Source organism: Jaculus jaculus, chromosome 2 (genome assembly GCF_020740685.1).
Source record: "Jaculus jaculus isolate mJacJac1 chromosome 2, mJacJac1.mat.Y.cur, whole genome shotgun sequence".
Classification (NCBI taxonomy): domain Eukaryota; kingdom Metazoa; phylum Chordata; class Mammalia; order Rodentia; family Dipodidae; genus Jaculus; species Jaculus jaculus.
In genome coordinates this window covers 142,387,541-142,408,964 of record NC_059103.1, presented here as the reverse complement: position 1 = coordinate 142,408,964, position 21,424 = coordinate 142,387,541, and the positions used below count along the sequence as shown (strand labels likewise).

General features: G+C 37.1%; 1 protein-coding gene across 3 annotated transcripts in view; it reads left to right on the top strand.

Moving 5' to 3' along the window:
* Positions 1-21,424, top strand: part of Trpa1 (transient receptor potential cation channel subfamily A member 1) — a 50,019-nt gene that overhangs the window by 7,206 nt on the left and 21,389 nt on the right. For all 3 annotated transcript variants that reach the window (XM_045144261.1, XM_004653446.2, XM_045144260.1), the window contains exons 2-12: positions 730-889; positions 3,115-3,290; positions 8,950-9,057; positions 11,551-11,659; positions 11,834-11,979; positions 12,869-13,005; positions 15,247-15,295; positions 17,050-17,149; positions 17,836-17,936; positions 19,684-19,853; positions 19,939-20,103. In XM_045144261.1, coding sequence (XP_045000196.1) covers positions 730-889; positions 3,115-3,290; positions 8,950-9,057; positions 11,551-11,659; positions 11,834-11,979; positions 12,869-13,005; positions 15,247-15,295; positions 17,050-17,149; positions 17,836-17,936; positions 19,684-19,853; positions 19,939-20,103 — 1,421 coding nt within the window. The remainder of the gene's footprint in view (positions 1-729; positions 890-3,114; positions 3,291-8,949; positions 9,058-11,550; positions 11,660-11,833; positions 11,980-12,868; positions 13,006-15,246; positions 15,296-17,049; positions 17,150-17,835; positions 17,937-19,683; positions 19,854-19,938; positions 20,104-21,424) is intronic.

Sequence of the window (21,424 nt, the reverse complement as noted above, 5' to 3'; positions counted from 1 at the left end):
ATGGGACACTGCTTATCCCAATTTCCCAGTTTATAAGGAAAGGTAGAATGGAGACTCACTGCAGCAGAAGGGCCAGAGAGATGAGGACTTTAAATTCCTAGGCTTAGTAATCTTCACATTCATATAATAACTTCTTAGTCTTTTATTACTATACATTAATTATATCAAGATTTTTATTATAGTATTTCCTTATGCATTTATCATATTCATCCTCTCTGTAACTCTATCCCACATGCTGTAATTTAGTTCATTTTACCTAAAAAAAACTATGTTATTCCTCAGAGCACATTTGTTAAGATAACTTCAATATTTTTGTAAGACTTTTATTTCTATAGCACATATAAGCTTATAGTTAGAGAACAAAATGTATAAACATGATTATCTTGGATAGTAAACATTTTTCTAGTTTTATTTGTGTGCACATGGACACACACACGGAGAGGTCAGAGGACAACCCGGGGTGTTTCTCCTCTTCTTCCACCTTTCTTTGAGATGGTGTCTTTTGCCAGTGCTGTGGCAGAGCTTCCTAGCTTCTCAATTTCCTAGTCCCACCTCACCGCCATTGTCATACATAAATTGGGATTATAGATACCTGTACCACTTTGGGTCCACCATGATAGTGAACTTTCTCCTCATATCCCATAGTAAACTTTTTAAGACTATAAAATATTAACTTGATAAGTTTTTACATAATTATTTGAAGTAATAATTTTATAAATATGCCTCTAGGTGAATTTTGAGGAAAATGCATGTAAATTACAAAACTTTATCAAAAGCCGGAGAAAACTGAACAACTGTGAAGATGAAAATTTTTTATCTTTGCATCATGCGGCAGCAGAAGGTCAAATTGAACTGATGAAGATTATCATGCACAGCTCTTCCTGTGAAGGTAACAAAACACGGTAATGCTGGTAGACTTGGTGAGAAGAGACATATGAAGAAATCCGAGTGCCAAACTCACACTATATTAGAAATTTTAGACAAGTAATTATTTATATAAATATTACATACCCCCTATACTATTTCAGTTGAGATTGTTCTACATTTAAATTTCATAACATTGAACTAAATTGAAAATTTACATTATAACATTCTCCCTCTCCTAGCCATGGACACCTTGACCTTGTTGGACCAATTAAGCTGTAGAAAATGAGGATAGTGAATGCTAGATAAATAGTTAAGGGGTGTGATAAGACCCTTATTGCATAGTTACCTCAATATTGGGGAAGGTGAATTAGAAATAGAGATCCAATTAATATATATATGAGTATAAAGAGATCTTGGGGTTCCTCCAGGGTGGTGAGTTTGGGATAGAAGGAAGGAAGGAAGGGATCAGATTTGTGTATGTAGTATTAACAATGCTTGGCAACAAATTAAGTGTGAAGAGTAAGTGTCAGGGAGCTATAGCTTTGTGAGTCCTGGGGTCAGTTTTAGCCCATAGATAACCAGAACTACAAGAGGAGAGAGAGAGAGTGAGAGAGAATGTGTGTGTTTGTGAGAGAGAGAGAGAGAGAGTGTGTGTGTGTGTGTGCGTGTGTGTGTGTGAGAGAGAGAGAGAGAGAAAAGGGGGGAGCCCTCCAAGGTCAATTGATCCTAAGAAGTAAATGAAACTAAGGAAATGATTGGAAACCAGATGTTGCTAACCAAAGGTAGCTAGTAGATAAAGCCTGACAGTAGAAAAAGAGATGGCAGAAGAAGGGTATAGGGCAAAGTTGAGGGGAAGTCATTGGGGCAAGGAATTGGAATGGTCAATTGCTGCAAAGAGATCAAGTCAGAAGGAGATCATAAAAAAGCTATTGCAACCATGATCTTTGGAAAAACTGAACTCTGAAAATTGGTCAAAATAAGTCATATCAACTTATGTGTTTATTGATGGATTTGTCTATGTAAGCCCCTATTTGTTTGGTATTGAATATGATGTTTCATCTTACATATGTGTGTGTGTTTGTGTGTGTGTGTTACTTCTAGTGTATGTGACAGTTTGTCTATGTGCATCTATGTGTAGTAGTGATTGTGAGAATGCTGAACTTGGGTCAATGACAGGAGAAAGTGGTGCTGGAGAGATGGCTTAGCAGTTGGGGCACTTGCCTGAAAAGCCAAAGGACCCAGGTTCAATTCACCAGGACTCGTGTAAGCCAGATACACAAGGTGGTGCATACATCTGGAGTTTTTTGGAGTGACTAGAGACCCTGGGGTGCTCCTCCCCTGCCTCTCAAATAAATTAGAAAAAGAAGGACTGAAAAAGTAGGCAAAAGACATTTTAAAAGGAGAGAAATGGGAAACTTGGCTACTGATGTTTCATGAGTAAATCCATGTTCTTTTCCCCAGACAAAAAGGTATAGTATCATGACTGTTTAGCTACAGAGCAGTACAGATGTTCATGGAGTAAATAGTGTGATTTCTTATAATCTCTTTTTTCTCATTAACACTTTTGGAACCTTTGCTATAGGCCATACACTAGTAAGTCATTGAAGACATAATTTACAATTTTTTAAAACATTGCCAGGTGTGTGTGTATGTGTGTGTGTGTGTGTGTGTGTGTGTGTGTGTGTGTGTGTGTGTATGTATGTGTGTGTTATCTGTGCATCTTTAAGTCAAATTGTACTTTGAGAATGATTAGGTTCAATGAGGCAGTGTAACAACTCAGGCAACTCCTTGCTAGATATGTGGTATTATTAAGTCTTTTAACCTCCTTTGTTTTTAGCTACTTTATTGTGGGAATGTGTGGGCTACTCGAGGTTTGAATGAAATCATACTCATATATGGCTTAGTTAATACTACATATGTAGTTCTGAATTTATATAATGTCAGTTAGTATTATATCACAAAAGTTTACATACAGATAAAATCATGTACTAAAAATCATGTACTGAATAGAAGGCTGTATTGTTTACATATGATACTGACCAAAGTATAAGTTGATTCACAGAATCTGTGCTATATTGTCATATTCTCAAATGGTGGCCATTAGATGTGTTAGAGAAATTAAATTGTATTTTATTCTTATTTTTCATCAAGAAGATATACTCCCATTGAGCTTTGAATTGGACAGGTACCCGAGGTATTAAATATAGTCAAAGCAAAATTTAATTGGAATTTTGCTATCTTTTTTAGTGCTGAATGTAATGGATGATTATGGAAATACCCCTATGCACTGGGCAGCAGAAAAAAACCAAGTTGAAAGTGTAAAGTTTCTTCTCAGCCAAGGAGCAAACCCTAACCTCCGAAACAGCAACATGATGGCGCCCCTTCACATAGCTGTGCAGGGAATGTACAATGAGATGATCAAGGTGAGGCTGATGAGCCACTGGCAGAGGGCTGACCATGGGTCACTCTCATCCAAAGCCAGAGAAATGGAAATTGAATGTAATAGTTACAGTTATTCCGTGTCAACAGTTTGTGATGGTGGTGAGGAATGCAGGTGGTGGTGTGGATATCCATGGTGACAGGGTTTGTGATGGTGAAGATAGTGATGACAGTGGTGAGGATTTGGAAGAAAAGATGTTGATCAGTGATGAAGATCTCGGTATGTGGTGGTGATGATAATGGTGATAGGCAAGGGTGATGGTAATAGGTAATGATGGTGATGAAGAGGAGGATGAAAGTGTTGATGGGTAATGTGGGTGGTGGTGATGACTGTGGAGAAGAGGAGCAAGAAGATTGTTATGATGATAGTGACTCTAGCCATGCTATAGTCAACCAACTTTTCTTGAGTTATAATTTAACTGTCCTTTTTCTGTATTTAAGTATGTTAAATCTCCATGCAAAAAATAGGTATTATCCAGATGTGGTGGCACACACCATTCATCCCAGCACTTGGGAGACAGATGTAGGAGGACTGGAATGAGTTTGAGGCCTACATGAGACTACATAGTGAATTCCAGGTCAGCCTGGGCAAGAGGGAGACGCTTCCTTGAAAAAAGTAAACAAAAAATACCTATAATTTTAAACTATTCACATCTCTATTTTACATATGATGCAAAGATGCAAAATGTTGCATAACTAGTTCAAGGAAGAAATGGGAATCTCGTGCTCCTAAATTCCCAAGTTGAAGCTGTCCTGTATGTAGCTCATTGATTCCATGACTAAAACAAGGAAGATGGGCAGGAGAGATTGCTTCAGTGGTTAAGGTGCTTGTCTACAAAGCCTAACAACCTGGGTTTAATTCCCCAGTACCACATAAAACAAGATACACAAAGTGACACATGAATCTTGAGTTCATTTGCAGTGGTTGGAGGCTCTGATTTTGCCCGTTCTCCCTCTCTCTTTTGTTTTCCCTGTAACTCACTCTTCTGTCTCTCTCTGAAAGCAAATGAATAAATAATATGTAAAATATGACCAAAAAAATCAAAGGCTGGAGAGATGGTTTAGCAGTTAAGGTGCTTGACTGCAAAGCCTAAGAACTCATGTGCTACTCTTTAGATCCCATGTAGGCCAGACACACACAAGGTAATGTAAGCATACAAGGTCATACAAGTGCACATGGCGGCACACATGACTGGAGTTCAATTATCATGGCTGGAGGCCCTGGCATGCCAATTCTCTTTCATAAAAAGACCAGTCTATTGGGCTTGCCTCAAAAAAATCCAAATAACAAGGAAGGGGGATAAGCACTTCAGTGAGGTCACAAACCTTAATTATATGTCTCATTTGTATTAGAGTAGATAGGTGGCCTGTCAAAAGATTGGTTTGGGGCTGGAGAGATGGCTTAGTAGTTAAGGCATTTGCCTGGGAAGCATTTAGAACCCATGTTTGACTTTCCAGATCCCATATAAACCAGATGCACAAAGGTGGGGCAAGCACAAGGTCACACATGCCCACTAGGTGGTATAAGCATCTGAAATTCAATTGCAGTGGCTGAGGCCCTGGAATGCAAATTCTCTCCCTCTGTCTCTCTCTTTCTCTCTCTAGCTCTTGCTGTCTCTAAAATTAAAAACAATATTATTGCTTAAGAAGGTATAAAAATACTATTGAAGAATTTATTATTTAAGGGCTTGAATTTCCTAAGATAGAGGAATTCTAGTAAGTTTCTAAAGGTCAGGATTTAAAAATCTATAGGACTTTTAAACCATACTTCAGAATCTTTAGACACATGCTTTCTCAAAGAGGAATGCCAATTACAAATGGATCAAGTTCTAGAAGTACATTTTGAAGTTAGACTATTTGGAACTTAAAATATCTTTTCCTGTGGAAACAATACTGGGAATGACAATTTAGCTAATGTGCTAGGCCAAACCAAAACTTAATTGTCTATAAATCACCAAGAGAGCCAAGCTCCCTTTAGCAAAAATCTTTCCTCTCAGCCCTTGGGGTTGTTGATCACTGGAAGTCTGGCCTGTGGAGAGAGAGGAGCAAGCCTTCTTCGTACTTGACCACTGTTCTTGGATTTAGAACTCTACCACAATTCTTACCTCATGATAGTGTCATTAATACTCATGTGCTTTCCTTCTCTACTGGCTGTGTCCATGCAAGAGGGTCCTGTTGTCATCACCACTATTCTGGTAAACAGTGGTAAATGGATGAATAATGAGATGTGAAAGCTGAGTAATTGGTACCTACAAAAAATGAGGCATCTCAGCCCCTGAGGATATGTCAGAAATTGCCTTTGTCTTCTTCTAAACAGCTGCATTATCCATTAGCCAGGTGCTGCTTCCCTGTCACCTCTAGTGATGGCAGAGAGCCCAGGTGGAGTTATATACTTCCTAATGGATTTCTGGTATTTTCTCTGAAGGCCCTTTTCATAAATAAATGGTCATTAACTTAGTTAATCTCCTCTCTAAAAGCATGATTTGGGAATTTAATGGCAGGTAGCAGCAAAAAGTATTAATTAGAAAAATACTCAGAGAAACTATAGAAATAAAAAAAAAACTCTCATAAATAAGCCTATAGCTATTTTTTTTGAAATATCTGTGTAGACATAAGAGAATGAGTGATACCTAAATCTCTGTATACTAACTAAAAATAAGACTAAATTAAAAAAAAATTCCAAGGGCAAAACTAGAAGTTGAAAAATAGGGTCACAAGAAAATAAAAATGGTCTCTCCCTTACTTGATCTTACCTGCCATAACTGTGTCTGAAAATATTCTCAAATCTCTGGTTCATGAGACCAGGGAGAAGAGAGCAAAGCTTACAATCAGCAGTCCCTGCTCTCCAGGCTCTCTCTCAGCTATGCCCATGCGATTAGCCTGTATCCACTCAAGCCTTCTAAGTTTGGAAGACTTTATTATTGGCTGATCTACTAGCTTACCCCAGAACTTCAACCATTATCTACATGTTTGTAAAGTAAAAATTTGTCATCCATGCCTTGGCTCAGATTCTAGGCCTACACTATAGGTTTTTCTTTTCTGAGTGTCATTGCCCTGGAGGTTAGGAAATGGCCTTACTTCTACATGATCATTGTCCTTGGATCTAAAACTCACACTATCCAGTTGCTTGAAATTTTCTTGAGGCTTTCTGAATTCTTATCAAAGGACCCTAGGGAAATCACCTTCCAAGCTTTCAGATATGCCTGGTCATGAAGGAATTGAAGTATACTGAATTGACGTACATGACAGAATTGAAGTTAGTGTTTTCTATGGGCCCAATGCCACCTGTAATTTCATGCAGCCTTTGGAACATTGTGCTTATGAAAGTATAATAAGTAGACATTAATAAGTTCTGTAGATGATTAATTAGTGATTCTGAAGACAAAGGAGAAAATATTCTTACAAGGTTTTACATATGAATCTGGGGGTTAAGAAAAGAATGCGAAGTTTCCTAAAGTGGAATGGTGCTTTGGCTCTCAGTTCCCTTTACCTTACCCACCAGTAGTTCTGCTATGTGTTCTTATTTATGAAAACATTTGAAAGCTCAAATTCTCTTATGAGCAGAGCTAATTAGTAAGCCTAATTCATTTGTTTCCTGTCACATTGAAATATGGTCTATTGGGAAGGAGTTTTCCTGGGAAATTATGCACTATTTCAAAGAAGTCAAAGTTTATAAGAAACAGTTTTTTAGGTAAGTCCTTGTAAACAATTAAGTTGCTAGGCCTGGGTGGATCAAGGCTGTAATCTCAGGTAATCAGAAAGCTGAGAAAAAAAGGACTGGATGTTCACATCTTGTCTGAGCTACCAAGTAAGTTCAAAGTGAGCCTGCACAACTAAATAGGATCTTGTCTCAAAACTAAAGAAATGAAAAAGAAAAAACAGGTTGAGGATATGGCTCAGTTGTAGATGGCTTATCTAACATTCAAGAGCCCTTAGTTCTATTTCTTATATAGCAACTATCTAAATCTGTAAATAAAAAAGGTAGAATGAAAAATTGTGTGCTATGGTTTTATCACAGCACTAATTCGAAAGAAAAGTTCCTTAGCAGACCATCTTAGTATATCTCATCTGAAATAGACACTTATAAGAAGGTGTTTTTGTTAGATTTCATGTGGAATTTAATACTGATGAAAGATTAGTAGATTTGGTCAATAAAGAATGGGTGGTCAGCAGGTGAGGGGATAACAGGTTTGCACTCAAATGACAGGATAACTATTATTTGATGCTTTATCAGGATAATTAAAAAAATTTGTTTATTTATTTGCAAGCAGAGAGAGGGGAGAGAGAGAGATGTGAGAGTGGTCATGCCAGGCCTCCAGCCATTTCAAATGAACCCCCAGATGCATATATCTTTGTGCATCTGGCTTTATGTAGGTACTGGGGAATTAATCCTTGGTGTTTAGGCTTTGCAGGCAAATGCCTTAACCTCCAAGCCTTTTCTCCAGCCCTCTTCAGGATAATTTTATGGGATATAAAAATGTTTCTGGGCTGGAGAGATGGCTTAGCAGTTAAGTGCTTGCCTGTGAAGCCTAAGGACTCCGGTTCGAGGCTTGATTCCCCAGGACCCACGTTAGCCAGATGCACAAGGGGGTGCACGCGTCTGGAGTTCGTTTGCAGTGGCTGGAGGCCCTGGCGTGCCCATTCTCTCTCTCTCTATCTGCCTCTTGCTCTCTCTCTGTCTGTTGCTTTCAAATAAATAAATAAAATAAACAAAAAAAATTAAAAAAATGTTTCTATTCCAAACCGTTTGAATTAATTAAGTTATATCAAACACAGGCCTATATAGAGCTCTAAACTTATAAGAATGGTATTTTTACTGAAATTTTCCCACAATGTTTCCCTTCTAAGTGAAAAATGACAATAACTGCATGGAAAAAAAGGAGACTCTTATCTTCCTTCCTTCCTTTCTTTCACTTTATTACCCCCCCTCCTTTTTTTTTCAAGGTGGGGTCTCACTCTGGGTCCAGGCAGACCTGGAATTAACTGTGTAGTCTCAGAGTGGCCTCTAACTCATGGTTATTCTCCTACCTCTGCCTCTGGAGTGGTGGGATTAAAGGCATGTGCCACCACACCCGGCTCCTCACATTTCTTTTCTCCCTCCCTTATCCTCTGTACACTTAAAAGGGACAAGTACTCAGAGAAACTATGAAGTACTTCCAATTGTAGTTCCCTTTATAAATACACATTTCAATACTGCATCAATTGCTGTGCTACTAATGCCATTCTCTGAACAATGCACTTGGAACTCAGTATGTACAAGATTAGGATAAGGGATTGCAAACAATAAGAAGGCATAAACTGGGTTGGAGAGATGGCGTAGCGGTTAAGCGCTTGCCTGTGAAGCCTAAGGACCCCGGTTCGAGGCTCGGTTCCCCAGGTCCCACGTCAGCCAGATGCACAAGGGGGCGCACGTGTCTGGAGTTTGTTTGCAGAGGCTGGAAGCCCTGGCGCACCCATTCTCCCTCTCTCCCTCTATCTGTCTTTCTCTCTGTGTCTGTCGCTCTCAAATAAATAAATAAAAATTAAAAAAAAAAGAAGGCATAAACTAAGACATCTAAAGACTATAATACAATCTAAGACATATCCTTATTTGAAAATCAACAATTTAGATTTCTGCAAATGTTTTTTTTCTGTTTTGTTTAGGTCTTGGTTGAGCACAGTGCTACTAACATTAACTTGGAAGGAGAAAATGGAAACACGGCTGTGATAAGCACCTGCACCACAGATAACAGTGAGGCCCTGCAAAGTTTGGTTTGTATACTGATTTCCTTGCTTTCTTTCTGTGAATTGTTATCTAAGAAGATCTTCTACTTACCAAAATGAAAAATAAGTTTACAAATCTTGGTCTTTGTGTTTTTTCATACATACATACCCCTTAAAAGGACACAAGATTGTATACAGAAGGCTAACAGTTATACAAATGAAAGAACACATGAGAAAAATCCAAGTAAAAAGAAAACACAGGCAGAGATAATAAATATGAAACTGGCAATTAGGCTAGAGTATAAAACATGAAGTGTAACCACAGCCTTTATGTTAATAAGACCATTTGATGCTGAGCTTCTGAATGATCAGAGAAAAAATTAATATAGTCAGATGCAGAGTTTGGCCCATAGGATAAAAGCTAAAAGAAGCACAGCATCTCTGTTCCCAAATCAAGAACTGTTGCTGTGGCTTCTTCAAGGTAGAACCCTTGTGGTTTACTGGCTAACTGTCCTCAGAGGATAGAGCATCCACCTCTCCCAAAACATTCCCTGGTGTTGTCCCCCAAGGTGGCAGAGATGACTGTTTCAGGAGTATTTACTCTCTGTGTAGTTGCCCTGCTGAGCACACTACTGGAACTTCAGTAAGTAGCTTTCTTTTAAATGTTCCTGGATCCTACAAACAATATCTACACTAGGTTCTGACTGCATTACTAGATGAGTCTGTCTTTTCACCAACCCAAAGAGTAAGCAAATGAAATGAAATCATATTAAACATTTGCTTGATAGTCAGTTGTACAAATGTATGTCAGTATATTCACTTGATAAACTAAGGGGCAAATATATAGACTCTAAGTTAATGTGATTGGACCAAAAAGATAATAAATGGTAAATAAAACAAAATTAGCAATCAAGCCTAGAATTTAGGGGGAAAGCATTAAATTATCCAAAATAAATTAGAATAGCAAAGTAGTAAAGTTGAAAACATACAAGAAAAGTTACACATAGTTATATAGATTTATAGATACAGAGATATAGATATTTAAAATAGTATTGCTTTATGTGGGTCCTGGGGAATCCAACCAGGGTCCTTTGGCTTTTCAGGCAAGTGCCTTAGCCACTAAGCCATTGTCTCTTCCCCATAACCAGTGGGTGCTTCCACAATGCATAACCTACCATCCCCATGGGGCTGACCTGCATCCCCAATGGGGAGGGTCCCTTTGGAAAAGGGGCAGGGATGAGGGAAAAGATGATACCAACATAGGCTGTTTACCTACTATATATGTCTGCTTACATACTATGTATGTCCATAACTAATAAATTTTTTTAAAGTATTGCTTTGCAAAATGATTTTGTATGAATGAAGATTGTGATTGTATTATTTAAAAATATTTTATATAACAACATATATAATTTTTAAAATATTTAATTTATTTACTGATTAGAGAGAGGGGCAGGCAGAGTGAGCTTTAGCATGTCAGGGTCTCCTGTTACAGTATATGAATGCCAGATGCATGTATCACTCTGTGCATCTGGGTTTACGTGGATCACGAGGAATTTAACTTAGGCCATCAGCCTTTGCAAGCAAGCATGCTACCTTTCCAGCCCCCATACATATATTCTTCATTGTGATTTTATGAAGTACATCTTCCATTTGTTTCCTTTGTTTTATGTGTACAGAATACATATGTGTGTCAGACTCTATCATTAAAAGACAAGACTCTGATACACATATGTATTCATATAGGCATTTACTTCACAAATATATTTTAAATTACAAAATCTTTTCTTCCGTGATGATGAATGATACTAAAACTTAAGTCCAACGATTTATAGAAAATGGTACTGGGAGCTGGGTGTGGTGGTACATGCCTTTAATCCAAGCCCTTGGGAGGCAGAGGTAGGAGGATCGCTGTGAGTTTGAGGCCACCTTGAGACTACATAGTGAATTCCAGGTTAGCCTGAGTTTGAGTGAGATCCTACCTTAAAAAAAAAAAAAAAGAAAGAAAATGCTACTTGGAAATGATTGGCTCACTTAAAAGGTTCACAATAAGATTCAACTCTTCTAACATCATTTTAGTAAAGAAACCTCATTAGTGCAAATGTCTGATTTTCATGATTTAGTACAGAGCACTTGTATATTATTTTATATATATTGTAATTTAGTTTTTATTAATTTCACATAGATGAAGGAGAAAAATCTGGGAAATACATTACTTGCCTATGAGTTCAGAATGAGTTTAAAGATTATAATAGTGTTTTTAAACTTTTTTAAAAGATGTATTGAATTTGTTAGTGTATCAACATTGATACTCTGTTATGGTTTTCACTTATTTTCAAGATAATTTCTATTATGAGATTTTTAGCCTAGTTCCAAAGTTCCCTTCTGACCTTGATATTACAGCTTACAAAGTCTTTTGTATATTTTCCTATAGACTCAGAAGAGTGAAATGGTCTGGTATAGGCACTGAAAACTCTTATCCACCCTTCTGATTTGGAGTTTAACTTGTACAATTGACTTTTTCATTTCCTTTTCATCTAGTTAAATAAAGGAGCAAAGCTATGTAAGTCAAATAAATGGGGAGATTACGCTGTTCATCAGGCTGCATTTTCAGGTGCCAAAAAATGCATGGACTTGATATTAAAGTATGGTAAGTGAAGGTTTTCTACATTCTACATGGCAATGAAACCTATCAGCTTTTATTAATTTGAAAAAGCTATATTTAATATAATATTTGCTTCTATATAAATTTAGATGTTCTTTCTTTCTAAAATTCATATTATTTATTTAAAATATACATATTATATGATATTTTATTCTAAAGGTGAAAAAAGAGGCTATAGCAGACAGTCTCATATTAACTTTGTGAACCATAAGAAAGTCAGCCCACTCCACCTGGCAGTTCAGAGTGGTGACTTGGAAATGATTAAAATGTGCCTGGACAATGGTGCAAACATAGACCTGGTAGAGGTAAGTGATCACACTCTGCATGGCACTATTCTTTAGACTTGCCCTGATTCATTACCCAAAATATTGTAGCCAAATAAGTTTGAAAATGCATAAAGTAGGAAACATATTATTTTCATTTGTTCATGCAGAAAAGTATATTCTAGTTTTATAAATTCCAACATATCAAAATTAATTGCACATACATATAGAGTTTATTCAAATTTCATTGTCATGAGCCCAACTTCAAAAATACTAACATTAATATTGCCAGCCAGAAGCCCAGTCTTGAGTGTCTTTGGTTCTGGTTCTATAGTAAAGAGTTATAGTCTTCATTTAAGGACCATCTACCAGTTTGTAAGGATAAATATGTGGAAGTGTTGACTGGGCCTGTGTTCTGCCTAACTGACTATGTATGTCTGCCTAAAAGTAGATACTTCAAGCTTTTTGCCTGTAGTATTTTGGATTTTGAGTGACAATATGTTTCCCTCTCAGCTACCTCAGAGGTCTGTCCTTTGTGAAGAAAAAAAAAATATTGGTTATTAAAATCTCATATACCTTCTGCCCATTGCCACAAAATTCTTTCAAAATAGAAATGAATTACCAACACTTTTGGTGTGTAGTTACTTTCATCAGTTATTAAAGGGATACATGAGACTCACATGCATTAGAAAAATAATGGCATTTGGGTATGATAATGACAGGGTACATGAAGAGCTGTCACACTGCCAGGAAAGACCCTTGCTAGTGATGGTCCGCACAGTCACCATCTTGAGAAGATGAGCAGCACTGTTCTTTAGCTTAAATGTGACAGTCGTTGATCTAGGAAGAAGAAACTCTCAGTGGGACTTGCATGTGTTGCATCATCAAATTGAGATTTAAGCACTAATTATGATATCAAAACCATTTATAGAATGGCAAGTGCATGGCCCTTCATTTTGCTGCGACCCAGGGAGCCACTGACATCGTTAAACTGATGATTTCTTCGTACTCTGGTAACAGTGATATTGTTAATGCCACTGATGGGAATCAGGAGACCCTGCTTCACAGGCAAGTTTCCTATCTGTCATTCACATATTGAAGTACGTATTACCAGAAAAGACACACACATTAAAAACAAAAGTATGCTGGCAATAGGGCAATAGTTCTAATGTTTAAAGAGCAAATGAATATGAAAGACCTTTCAGTCCAGCTGGGATCTCTTTTAAGTACCTTAGGAATCAGAGGAGGAAGTTAAATGGAACTTTGTGAAAGAAAATCTCCAGTGAAAATTTCTGGATTAATTCTGTGTCCACTAGCTGCAGGATCACGCTTCACTTCCTGTATGTAAGAAGCCAACGCACAGGAGACATTCTAAGACATTTTAATGTTCCATTTCTTCAGGCATGTCTTCTTATGCTCAGTGATGACTAAGGGACAGATACCCAAGGGTATTCCACAGTTCCCTCTCATACTCCTTCTGCCTACACCTAAAATTATACATAAATACTTTGAAAACATACAGATTTAAGAAATTATGGCCAATTGTCCAAAAAGATAAGCATTTCTGTGGATTTTAACCAACTACCACATCACATAAGGAAAAGGGTCTGAAATAGCTTAGTAGAGTGTGGGAGCTTGTGTCCTTTGAGAAAACAAGGAAAACTTATTTCCTACTTCAGTGACAGAATTTATTCTCTATAATTTCTCTCTTTTCCTTCATCTCTTCCTGACCTGTGATTAAGCTAGGAGACCAGAATGCCATGGAAGAGGTAATAAATCTCCAGTATTTAACTATACCAGGAACTCTACACTAGATATTAGGGGAAAAAAAGCTATAGTTATCAATCTAATATATACTTCTGAACTGGGAGGTGGGACAAATGTACACATTAGTAAAACTAGCAGCCATGATAATATATTAATTCATAGAAAGGACCTCTCATTCATGTTGTCATAAAATTAAAATTTCATTTTTATAATTTATTTTATTAATTAGTTTTGTACACAGTGAATACAGTCAAGTTGGTACCATTGTTAGGCTCATCCATGTCCTACCTCCTGCCTTTGGCCCCTCCTTGTTGAGATATATGGGTCATGATTTGTCAAGCTAGCACACAGTTATAGGTAGGAGAAATGTCTCTGCATATCATGACCCAATGTGTGGCTCTGACATTCTTTCCACCCCCTCTTCTGCAAGATTTCCTTGAGCCATGTTGGGTTCATTTTTGGTCTGCTTCAGTGATGAGGTGTTGGGAGCCTCTGAGTCTCTGGATATTTGATTTGGTAGGGAAATAGCTAAAATGCAAAAAGAAAGAAAAATGACAAGAGACAAAAGATGTATTTATTTCCATTCCAGTACACACACACACACACACACACACACACACACACACACACACACAAATGGAGAGAAAGAGAGAGAGAGAGGGAATATCACTGGGAGTTCAAGACCAGCTTGAAATTAAATAGTAAATTCCAGGTTAGCCTAGGCTAGAGTAAGGCTCTACCTAAAAAGAAGCTATAATTAATTAAAATTAAGCAATGTGATAAGAATTTGGAAATAAAGGATTTTTAGTCTTTCAAAGGTATAAATAAATGACTAATCAGTAAGTGGGGGCTAGAGAGATGATAGCTCAGCAGTTAAGGTACTTGCTGGAAAGCCTATTGGCCTGGGTTCAATTCCCTAATACCCATGTAAAGTCACAAGCACAGGGTGACACATGCACCTGGAGTTCACTTGTAGTGGCCAGAGGCTCTGATGCTCCCATTCTTTCTGTTTCTCTTATATAAGAAAATAAAATAAAAATGATGGATTTATCTCTAGACATTTTTTTCTGCTGCATATGAAATCACAAGATGATTCCACAGTGACTTTAGTTCTCTCTGTAAGTAGTTTCATAAAACCTCAGTAATACTATTGTTTCTTTTTAGCTCTTGCCAAAGAGAACTCCACTCCCCAAAAGGGAGTTGAAACTTTAGGTACACCTGCATGCAGCTAGCTCTCCCCATAATTAAAATAGTACAGACCAGTACCTTTGTCTCTTATATACTGGGACAGATATTACTACTCATTGTAGAACATCTTTGTGATGATTTCTCAGGAGAAAATAAATCTGTTCAAAGATGAGGAAGAAAATTTTCGTGATATATTTTGTTTTTCCTCATTTATATTACTTGGAAAATAGACTCATTAGAATCCTCATGATTTAGCAGAACACTGTGTTCATTCATTGTCTAATTAAGTTCATTTTATGAGTAAGTAGCTTTCTTTTCTATACTTATGTCAGTGTTTCTCTCTCTTTCTTACAGAGCCTCATTATTTGATCACCATGACCTGGCAGAGTACTTAATTTCAGTGGTAACTATTTGACTGACAAGATTAATTTTTACATAACTATAGTTGGAAAAATCATACAACTACATAGTATAGATTTTCAATAATAAACCCCATTTTAATTTATTGTTTAGCAGCAAGGGTTCTATAAGGATGACTAATGCATTTTCAACTAGAGTATATTTCACATGGAAATAAAAAATAAAATAAAGTACAAGGACTGTGATATCCTTGTCAAAGTTTCTATGAAGGAACTGTAAGAAAAGCTCTTTTTTTTTTTTTTTTGAGGTAGAATCTCAGTCTAGTCAGGCTGATCTGGAACTCATTCTGTAGTCTCAGATTGGCCTTGAACTCATGGCAATCCAACTTACGCCTCTCAAGTGCTGGCACAAAAGGCATGCACCACCACGCCCAGCTGATGAAGCTCTTTTGATAGCCTGTCTGGAATGCTCTTGGTACTGCTGGGATTAGACAACTCTTCTAGTCATTCTTTGGTACTGGTGGCTGGAGGCCAATATAGGACAGGTAGCCTACATTACTTTAACCTTTTCCTGTAAGCGTTTAGCTCCAGTGCCTCAGCACCACCTTCTAAGACATGAAAAATCAAAGACATTGGATGACATCATTGAAGATTTGTCACCAGTGAAACCATGAGGTCCTTTTCACTCTCAGAAGTGGAATCAGTTCGCTTCTTAGTTACATTTTCATAAGACTTCACATGAATGAATTCATGGTGGGTTTATTTAAGCCTTTCCATATGAGCAATGAATGAAGTTCCTCATATTTAACATTTGTGGTTGTCAGTAGCAACTGATGAAATTGTGATGTCTGTACAGAAGAATCCCAGGAAGCCCAACTAGACCCCATGGTTTTGTGCCATGTGTGGTTTCTTGCAGTTTACCTGACAAGGGCTGCAGCTCACTGGGCAGCATCAGCTCTCAGCAGAGACACTGCTGCCTTGTCGTCTGTGCACAGTGAAAGCGTAGAGAAGTATGGCAGTCAGAGTTAAGCTGGTATTACTGCCCTGCCAGATAGAGGGTTCTCTCCACAGTAGCTTCAAAGCCCTCTGGTTTATTGTCAGTTAAAATATTATTATAATGACAATTGTTAAAATCACAACAATAATGTTAATGCAATTTCTTTTCAAATTTGTGTCTGGTTAAAGTCTTACCTTCATAATTTAGTCAAGTTATTTCCATTTTTCTGTTTAAGATGAAGATTTTTTAAAGGAATAATTTATTGCTAATGTTTTAAATCATAACACACATACAAAATTTGAAAGAATTAAAAAAATTAAATAATTTCTTATAAAAAGAATGACAACCAGGCGTGGTGGTGTACACCTTTAATCCCAGCACTTGGGAGGTAGAGGTAAGAGAATCGCTGTGAGTTCTCAGCCACCCTGAGACTACATAGTGAATTCCAGGTCAGCCTGGACTAGAGTGAGACCCTACCTTGAAAAACCACCAACAGCAAAAACAACAACAACAAGAATGACAATCTTATCCTAAATAAAATAATTTTGTTTTAGGTATTCCATAGCAATTGATACCCTGGCAGATATCAAACACCTAACACATGAGAATAACATCACTCTTGAAAATATGAAAGTCTCCTTTAATTTCTGATGTTACAACATGTAAATTATAGGGAAGTTCATGTCATTGTGTAGCACACCATATCCGTGAGCACTGGTCATGACATGCGCACTGTACTAGCTTGAGGTTGCAGTGTAAGCTGCTGACTTACCTGCTCACAACTCTTTGTGCTTTGTTTAGGGAGCTGATATCAACAGCACTGACTCTGAAGGACGCTCCCCACTTATATTAGCGACTGCTTCTGCATCTTGGAATATTGTGAATTTGCTGCTCTCTAAAGGTACCAGTATGGAGCAAGCTGAGTCTTTGCAATACTATTCCGTCTGATTACATAATTTATTACCCAACTATTGCATGCTAGACATCAGGCCAGGCTCTGTGAATACAAAGATCAATAAAATACATAGCATGGATAGAATAATATTTGGTGAAAACTATTTTTAAAAAATAATAATACAATAAAAGACACTATTACAAAGAAATTGTGAAATACTAGGTATGGTATTTGCTACACACTTTGTCAGCTTTCTGTCAGTCAGTCTCATGTGATAGAAATGCCATCACTGTCGCCATCATAGATGTTAACCTAGTGCTGTAACAACAGAAGAGAGGTCACATCTCTTCTCCTGTCCCTTCTTCATCAATCCATATTCATGTTCTATGTTTTAAAGTCAAACCTTCATATGTCCATGTAATATATCACAGGTTCAGGTTGCACCCCACCCCCAATGCACACATAGGTATACACATACCAACACACACAGTAAAGTAAACCTATTTTCTGAATGTCTTCGGTTTTCCCATCTAAATAAAGTTACCTATAATTTCACTATTTTTATTTTTATTTATTTTAGAGAGGGCGAGAAGGAATGTTTCTAGTTAAAATATTTTACTATGTTGAATCCACCATAGGCTACGCCGTGGATATATAAGTAGAACTTATGCTTATACTCTACTTTTTCTCAGGTGCCAAAGTAGATATAAAAGATAATCTGGGGCGAAATTTTTTACATTTGACCGTACAGCAGCCATATGGACTAAAAAATTTGCAACCCGAGTTTATGCAGGTAAGGTATGTCTATGGACTTTCATAAACTTAGTTGTATTTAATGGAGTCTGACTTTCATTATGAAAACTGATGTTGAGATTTCAAAAAATATATTTTAAAGATTCTGTATTGGAATATCTGTTTTCATCATGGTGGAGATTATGATAACTTCATGGGGACTGAGTTTTTGTAGTTACAAGTTTCCATGTATTCTCAATTATATTAAGGATTCATTATTAGTCAGTCATATTTGCTCTTTGACCACTGAGAATTTCAAATCAGTGATGAACCCAATACATGGATAAATGAATAAAACTACCATCAATTAAGAAAAATAGCATGAGGGCTGGGAAGATGGTTCAGCTCCTAAGATACTTGCCTGCAAAGCCCAACATTCTGGTTTGATTCCCCAGTATGCATGTAAAACAAGATGCATGAAATAGATCATGCACCGAGAATTCGTTTGCAGTAGCTAGAGGCCCTGGTGTGTGCGCCCTCTCTCTCTCTCTCTCTCTCTCTCTCTCTCTTTCTCTCTCTCTCTCCCCTTATAAAGAAAGAAAGGGGGCTGGAGAGATGGCTTAGCGGTTAAGCGCTTGCCTGTGAAGCCTAAGGACCCCGGTTCGGGGCTCGGTTCCCCAGGTCCCACGTTAGCCAGATGCACAAGGGGGTGCACGTGTCTGGAGTTCGTTTGCAGAGGCTGGAAGCCCTGGCGCGCCCATTCTCTCTCTCTCCCTCTATCTGTCTTTCTCTCTGTGTCTGTCGCTCTCAAATAAATAAATAAATAAAATTTAAAAAAAAAGAAAGAAAGGAAGAAAGGAAAGGAGGAGAGAAGGAAGGAAAAAGAGAAAGAAAGAAAACATATGTGACTAATTGGTGACAGGTGAAAACAACAATTCCATATTCATACCAACCAGCTCATACTTAATGAGTGATCACTAGGTGATATGAAATGTGCTATATTTTTTTATTATAGTTTTTCATGCTGTTATGCTGTTTAATAAAGATTCAAAAGACACATAGACTTGAATATTTTAAACAAAACTTACAGATACATTTATTAGTTTGATTAACCTCTCACATTTCATGTTTTTTATTTAATGTACATAATGTATTTATAAAACTTATAGTAAATCTACCATCTCCATCCCTTTTTCCTAGCAAAGCACATTAAGTTCTTTTTTTTAAAAAAAAAAAAAAAAAACTTCCGTGGTTTTTTTAAAAATTATTTATTTATTTATTTGAGAGCGACAGACACAGAGAGAAAGACAGATAGAGGGAGAGAGAGAATGGGCGCGCCAGGGCTTCCAGCCTCTGCAAACGAACTCCAGACGCGTGCGACCCCTTGTGCATCTGGCTAACATGGGACCTGGGGAACCGAGCCTCGAACCGGGGTCCTTAGGCTTCACAGGCAAGCGCTTAACCACTAAGCCATCTCTCCAGCCCCACATTAAGTTCTTACATGTTTTGGGGAGAAACCATGAAAGGAGAAGGTTATGGGAAATCTAGTCAGATATTTGGAAATTACTGGGATAAGTATTTTACCTTCTTGTGGGATCTCTTAGAGCACTTAATATGACATGACAGATAGACATAGCATGGGTCTTGATCCATATTTATTTTACTCCAGTCTCTTTAAATTCAGAGTTTTATCTCAGAAGAGTTAAAATTGGCCCTTGTTAGAAATATTGTGCTACAGTATATATTGAAAAGTGCCATCTGACTATGAACACACTGGTGTTTATATTAGACTACTGCTTTCTCCACAGATGCAACAGATTAAAGAGCTGGTAATGGATGAAGACAATGATGGGTGCACACCTCTTCACTATGCATGCAGGCAGGGGGTTCCTGTTTCTGTAAATAATCTCCTTGGGTTTAATGTATCCATTCATTCCAAAAGCAAAGATAAAAAATCACCTTTGCATTTTGCAGCCAGGTAAGGATCAGCCTGTCAACATATGAGCATGTCTGTTTTCTGTATTATATTTATCTTGAGCATAGGAAACATGATTTTTTTCAAGTTATGGCCGCATCAATACCTGTCAAAGACTGCTCCAAGACATCAGTGATACAAGGCTGTTGAATGAAGGAGATCTCCATGGAATGACTCCTCTCCATCTGGCAGCAAAAAATGGGCATGACAAAGTTGTTCAACTGCTTCTGAAGAAAGGGGCATTATTTCTCAGGTGAAATTTATATGTGGAATTTTGTGTACTTTCAATTAACCATTTCGGTCTGCTTTTCTATTATACTTTTAAATTAGGCTATCAAAACTAAAATCTCACTAATTTCTTATATTCATGTCTCTTAATCTTCAAAGCATATGTGATTTCTCAAATATGAGACAACAAAATGTGTATAGTCCCCAAATGGCAAATAAACATATTGAAGTTTATAGAATGAAGATCTTCATCAAGTTCATAGAGTTAGTGAGATTGGGGAGAGAATTTTTGAGGACCTTTGAAATACATTTCCTCATAGCTTACTTCATTAGTCTGTCATCTTCTTGTAGAGTTACAAATATATTCATGGGTGTCAATATGTAGATGTATGCAAACACAGAAACATCCAAGCTCAAAGTATTTTCATTCAATCAAATGGTAGACACAAAATTTGAGCCCAGGAAGCATTCAAAATAAGCTGAGCTCCATAGTATGTAAAGGAAAATTGACATGGAGAGCAAAACCAAGTAAAAATTTGGCATAATAATGTATGAGTCATAATTGATTGACATTTTTATAAGAAAAGGAAAGAAAACCTAGAAACAAATATACAGTTACAATAACTTATCTTCTACTGTCACCAGTGTGGCAGGTAACTAATAGCTCTTTAGGCTCATGTTCAAGATCACGTTCTTCATCAGAGCTCCAATGTCAGCTTCTTTCTGTCTCTTCTTGTGTCCAAGGGACAGAAAAGAGGACCTGTAGAGGAGATAAAGCTGGTGCTTAATTATAGCATAGCTGAAATAGCAAGGTGTCTCTCACACCCTAAGTTGCTTATTAGTACCAAAATTACTTGTGTAAAGTTCTTTGATTTTTCTCTATATATAGTATTACTGATATGACAAGTTTTTTTACATCTTGAATTTCTGTGAGAAGGACACACATTTTCCAAAGATCTTGAAGATATAGACCTGGAGGCTTATAAAATAATAGTAAATATCTTACAATTAGGCACTATAAGATAGTATTATATATTAACTATATAACTAAGGCAGATATAAACATTAGGAAACTTTTTGGATAATGTTCAATGAAACAAGATATAAAATAATAGGTATAAATACATCAAAACCTTGAAACCTAATATGCAACACAGGCATGCTAACTATAGTTCCCCTATCTGCAATGCTAATATGTTTATATCCTTTAAACTTTAATCCACTAACACTGAATGTGTTACTCACTTTATATATAGACCATTTAAACTATTGTGCTTGAAATTATCACATACATAAGTAGGCAAGTTCCTTGATCTCAGTTAGTGTGGTTTTTGTCATCAGACCCA